The sequence below is a fragment of the Amphibalanus amphitrite genome, unplaced genomic scaffold, assembly GCF_019059575.1.
Source record: "Amphibalanus amphitrite isolate SeventyFive unplaced genomic scaffold, NRLGWU_Aamphi_draft 000255F_arrow, whole genome shotgun sequence".
NCBI classification, from domain to species: domain Eukaryota; kingdom Metazoa; phylum Arthropoda; class Thecostraca; order Balanomorpha; family Balanidae; genus Amphibalanus; species Amphibalanus amphitrite.
In genome coordinates this window covers 742,773-748,372 of record NW_024881750.1, presented here as the reverse complement: position 1 = coordinate 748,372, position 5,600 = coordinate 742,773, and the positions used below count along the sequence as shown (strand labels likewise).

Genomic DNA, 5,600 nt, shown 5'->3' with positions numbered 1-5,600 from the left:
TAAAATTGAGTACTAATCTCTGCGTCTTGTAACGGCGCACACGCTCGTTTTTTCCGCGACGCGCTAGCTCGACCAGGGGCGAAACGGCGAGGGGGGTCGTAACCGCCCCCCCCCCCCTCGGCCGGCACGTATGTAGAAAACCAATAGGTCCGGCGAAGGATAATACATTACTACTTCTATAATAACTTACTACACTAGTGTGGCACTGTTCATCTAGTGGCACCGAGGTGTAAATAGTTCAGGTGATAGTCAGCCTACTGCTCTTCTATTTTGTTACATTTGTTTCAATCCAGTTGATAATCTACCTAGTACCTAGGCACACTTTTGACCACATCGAGTCACATGAATGCTCGTCCCTGTTACCACCATTTTTCAGCGGATATGTGATCCCATAGCCGGATACCAACACAAAGTTAACGATATTCGTACGGAGACCGATCAAGCGACCGACATATTCAATAGGATGATTTAAATCTATAGCTGTTTTCCGTTATACATCTTGTCAAACAAATGTGAGTGACAAGCGTGAGAACATGTGACAAGTGTTCCTGTCAAACCAGATATACAATCCCTCCCTCCCCCCCCCCCCCCCAAAAAAAATGGACCGTGCCGTTGGGCCCACTGCAGGCCAAATGTTCGCGTGACCTGCGAAATTCCGCAGAGTTCCCTCAAAATATGGCAAATTTTGTATACAGTATATTAACCCATCAATAAAACAGAACGGGCGTTGATCAGAAGACACATATTCCCGCGACAGACATGAATACTGAATAGGAAACACGGAGCATTCAGCATAGCTACGGAGCGAACCCGGGAGCGAAAGACACAGAAACCCACACCATCGCGTAGGCAAGACCCACTTACATGAAGTCACCTCATGTCACTCATCAGCAGGTGGCTAAACAACACGACGAGTGGTTTACCTCCAAAAGTAATCTAAGTGAGTTCTGGAATCGGATGGCAGGAGCTTCTTTACTCCAAACTTTCAGATGAAGCAATAAAGTGGCTATAAATTGAGAAAAAATAAAAACCTAGTTCATCAAGTTACAGCTCGCACGTCCAGAATGGTATCAATTTGAAAGTGAATACGTAGTAGTGTCCTGCTCAAAGTTATGCCGTATTCCGACCATAACATTATCACACGCAGAGCCTTCGCGGGTGGTCATCACACGAAGGCGTCATAAATGAATGCCCAAGTCTCACAGCACCGTCTAACGAAAGATCACCTGGCCCTCCTGCCGACACATCTGAAACAGGTCACCTCCCTGAGCGGCAGGGGCCGGCCGGTGGGATGCACCAGTGAGGCCCGACCGTGTCGCAGCGGGCCCGGGCGCAACCGCACCTCGCAGCCGCCCTCACCTGCAAAACAGGGCCGGCCGCACTGGCGACACCTGTCGCACTGTACCAGAAGCTCCAGTAGACAGAGCGGCAGCTCGGCGGCGCTGGGGAGGCGGCCGCCCAGCCGGCGGACGGCCGCTCCGGCGGCCAGGTGCTCCAGGGAAGGAGGCTGATCAGAGCACGGCTCATAGACCGGCTCGACACCGGCGTTCCCGTGGGTGTCCACCTCCATGAGTTCCATCCGCTCCAGCTGCGCCGGCAGCCACGACAGCCGGTTATTGGAGACGTTGACGACGCGCAGTCGCGCCAGGTTCGTCACACACTCGGGCAGTGTCGCCAGCTGGTTACCGGCGGCGTTCAGGAAGTGCAGTTTTGTTAGGAACGCCAGTGTGTCGGGCAGCGCGGCCAGCCGGTTTCCGCTGACGTCCAGGTAGGCCAGCTGAGAGTCTGCCGGCCGCTCGGCCAGCGGCTCCAGCGTCTCCAGCTGGTTGCCGGACAACCGGAGCTCGCAAAGCTGTGGCAGCCGGCGGTCGATCGGCGGCAGCCGTGTCAGACGGTTACCGCTCAGGTCCAGGGAGCGCAGCTGACTGAGGCGCAGCAGGCGCTCCTCGACGCGCCGCAGTCGGATTCCGTTAGCAGCGAGGTGCTGCAGTCCCGGCGGAAAGGCGCGCACGTACTCGCCCGAAGTGCGCGCCGTCAGACGCGTCGGCGGCCGGCCCATCTGACTGGGCTGTACGCGCTCAGGCGCCGCGGCCGGCGGCGGCCGCTCGCTGTCCTGGCCGCGCGCAGCACCACTCAGCTGTGCCAGGAACGCGCGCACGTGCACTGGATCGCCGGTCACCAGCAGGTCGTGGGCCGGCTCCCGGAAGCTCAGCGACGTCTTCCCGGCGGCCGCATGGCGGGTGAAGACGCGCGTCAGACTGGTCACCTGGTAGCGCAGGCCGCGCTTGTTGCGCGGAGTGTAAGCGGTGACCAGCAGCTCGGGCATGCGTCCTGACAGCACCAGCAGGCCCTGTGACTTGCGTGACGACTGTGAGGCGCCAGCACCGGTTCGGTACACCGTCTGCAGCTCACACTTGAGCTTCATGGTGAACACCTATGATGAAAGCAGAGGCCACATTGTCAATTTAACCAGAATAATGGCACTGACAAGAATGTTAAATACCTGTAAAATATGCCTACCTCATTTTTTGAAACACTTCATAACAAAAATCATGAATAGCTCAAAAGCCTCTTACATATACATTTTGTGTAACCTTTCAAAGACATGATAAATTCATACTTTTGGCAGGAAAATATGAATGACAATGACATGTCTTGCAGATTAAGATCCAGCACCTACTGAAAAAGTCAGCTATTGGTAGTGCAATCACCATTTTTTAGCAGAGGAAACTGATTTGAGTTAAAGTGGCAACAACTCAACCAGGCGTAGCTGTTGTGGAATTCCGTATTATAGATTGATAACTTGAGGCATGTTTGAGCGTTCGAATAAGCTTTTTATTGCCATGGAAACCCAATATCTCAATAAGCTTAGCGCATTGCAGCGTCGTGCCGTGAAACAAGGCCGGAGCCGGAAGTTCCGGAGCCACAAAAATCGGCGGAGCGGTGTGTTCGAGGCTGGCGGGGGCAAGCGAGGGCCCGGCAGCGGGGCAGCACGTGCTCCGGTACATCAGCATCTTCTCGGCACGCACCGCTTGTCTGGGCACTGCTGGCACGCGGCGGAGGGGACACAGCCAATTCGGTGCACGTACTGGAGCGAGCGGCCCCAGTGGCCCGCCCTCATCTGGTGCACCGAAACAGCGTCGTCTCGGTCCTCCCCGGGGATAGGGAGCGGCAGCGTGCTCCCGGGGAGTGGCTTGAATAGTGACTCGGACCAGTTGTCGCGCGCCATTGATGCGAGGCCGCACAATGAACCGCCCAGAGCTCTGTTCGCACCCCGTTTATTTATCAGCAGGCTGCGACCATGCTGCTACTTCTTGGCTCCTCATTGGTCGAATTCAAGTGGTCTATTCGTTAGACCAATGAGAGGCCAAGCCGCGCCAGCAATAACTTCCTTATATGGGGAAAACCGACAGCACGCTGATATAAAAACAGCAACCAAACAGGGCCCTGGTCAGCTCATTCCCCTCGATACCGCAGTGGGCACTGGGCAGGAACCCACTGCGGTATTACTTAACGACAAACGGCGATGTTCAACAAGGCTCTTCACTCTTCCATGCCTACCTCTACGCCAAGGGTTGAGGCCTAACCTGGGCGGCTGCTCCTCCGCTGAGTATAGACTCTGGGTGGCTCGCCAGTTCGAGCACGCGACGACAGGGGCGGGGACGTCTCATCCAGAAACCTCTCCAGTCTCCACAGCCCCCCACAGGGCGAATCTGCTGCTAGATTGACCAGCGTGCCGACTAAATTCGGCAAAAAAATTATGCGGCCGCCCTGTGCTGAAAAATACAGCTGCCGCCATGCGCATGCGAAGTTAAGCCGGATGAGCGCTGAAATTTTTGACGCAATTCCGCCACTACGCCGGATATTCGGCATAACGTGTATTAGTTCCAGTCTGGATAAGGGCCAAGGCGTTGGGGGCATTTATTCGCCCGGCGGCCTATCGTATTTTCCGAGCAGGGGGCAAGTCACTCCCTGGTCACCAGACTGCAAAGTATGGCACGCAGGTCGACGAGGCGCACCGGCCCAAGTTCAAAATCCGCACCAACCCTTCAAACTTAGCCGGAAAATCCGCACCAAAGCGGGCCTAGAGCCCAAAAAATCCGCACCGAACCCACAGGAAATTATAATGCAAGGGACTTTATTCATCTCACTATAATCATTTCCCGTCCAATTTCAGTTTCACTCACCGCTTGAGAAACGCTCACCACGGGACCGCGCAGCCTTGCGCGCAGCGCACTTGCACCGGAAGTTTGAAATGAGCAAATAGACGGACGTCGGTGAAAACGGGGCGCCGGAGGGCATATTGGGTCACGTGACATTCGGAACTTCTCCCCCTCTGTGGGCCTTCTACATGCTAAATGTCACGTGTGAATTTCACGAGCCTTGATCAAATCGCCCCAACAAACTTTCGTATGAGTGAAACCAATGATGTCATTCCAAAGTAGCCTTCTGATTGGCAATCCAAACCACTCTGCTCGCCTAATGTGACATACCAGTCAGCACCGCAACCAACCAGTCTTCGTTCTAATGACGTCGTCATCACGATAATTCCCGATGCGAGAATGGATTTGTTCTGCCGCAATTGTTAGTTCGTAGAGTAAATTTACCCCGCGTTCGATGTCTCTCGGACGGCAAAGATTCTACGTCGTCCGGCCAATCCCGTCCAAGGTCAGCGGGGGCTCGGCTGCGGTTATGGAACGTGATTGGCCGGACGGCGTAGAATCTTCGCCGTCCGAGAGACATCGAACGCGGGGTTAAAGCCGTGGTCTGTCACCGTGCGTCACCGTTGCTGGCACGCAGTCAACAAGGGAACCCGGCCGGGTAAGAAGACCAAGCGACGTCCGCGCCGCACCAAGGTCCAAGCCAAATCCGCACCGCACCGCCAAATCCGCACCGCACCACTCCAAAATCCGCACCAGCCGAACAAGCCCGCACCGACGAGATCTCGTCGAAATTGCCATACTTTGCAGTCTGGCCTGGTCAGTGGTCACTCCGGCAATTTCGGCCGGGAAGCAATCGTAACGTCAAACTGAGACCAGTTCATGTGAACCCGGTAGCAAAAACAACGTCGTGGCATAACATAATGTAAGCAAAGCTCAGCAAAGCTAAGGGAGGTACTTACTACTTACGTGCACAACAAAATAGCCAACAAATGTAGAAAAACGCAAGACCCAAACGCAGTCCCTCTTCTTTCTGCAGCCTTCGGAATTTTGTGGAGTTTTTCATGTTATGTTTACCATACAATTGTCGCATCTGTGTCATATTTGACTCGTATGGCGGTAAATTTTCCGTATACATATAACATTTCTGAGATGCACTAAGAAATAAAAAATGTATTCAAAATTTTTGATAAAAAATATCTAAATTAACTGACGAATCTATAACTCGCTGTTCGTTCAATTTATATGAAAGGCTCGGTGAGTTCGATAAAACTCTAATAAAATTTACCATAAATCTTAAGCCTTTTACGTGAAACATGAGATTTTATAACACATTTCGAAAATATTAGAATAAAATTTGAATGTTGTGGGAAGGACAGAAATAACAATTTTGACAGTCATTTTGGTTTAGGGCTATGAATCCTTCACGAATGACGATCC

General features: G+C 53.2%; 1 protein-coding gene across 1 annotated transcript; it reads right to left on the bottom strand.

Moving 5' to 3' along the window:
* Positions 1–1,146: 1,146 nt before the first annotated feature.
* LOC122386527 (protein scribble homolog) lies at positions 1,147–5,184 on the bottom strand. Its single transcript, XM_043375805.1, has 2 exons — positions 5,123–5,184; positions 1,147–2,434 (listed from the first exon to the last, which is right to left on the bottom strand). The coding sequence occupies exon 2, from the start codon at positions 2,423–2,425 to the stop codon at positions 1,223–1,225; it is 1,203 nt and encodes a 400-aa protein (XP_043231740.1). The 5' UTR covers positions 2,426–2,434; positions 5,123–5,184; the 3' UTR covers positions 1,147–1,222.
* Positions 5,185–5,600: the final 416 nt, after the last annotated feature.

Bases quoted from the DNA above. Each gene is read 5' to 3' on its own strand.
- LOC122386527 (XM_043375805.1), bottom strand. From the start codon at position 2,425: ATGAAGCTCAAGTGTGAGCTGCAGACGGTGTACCGAACCGGTGCTGGC.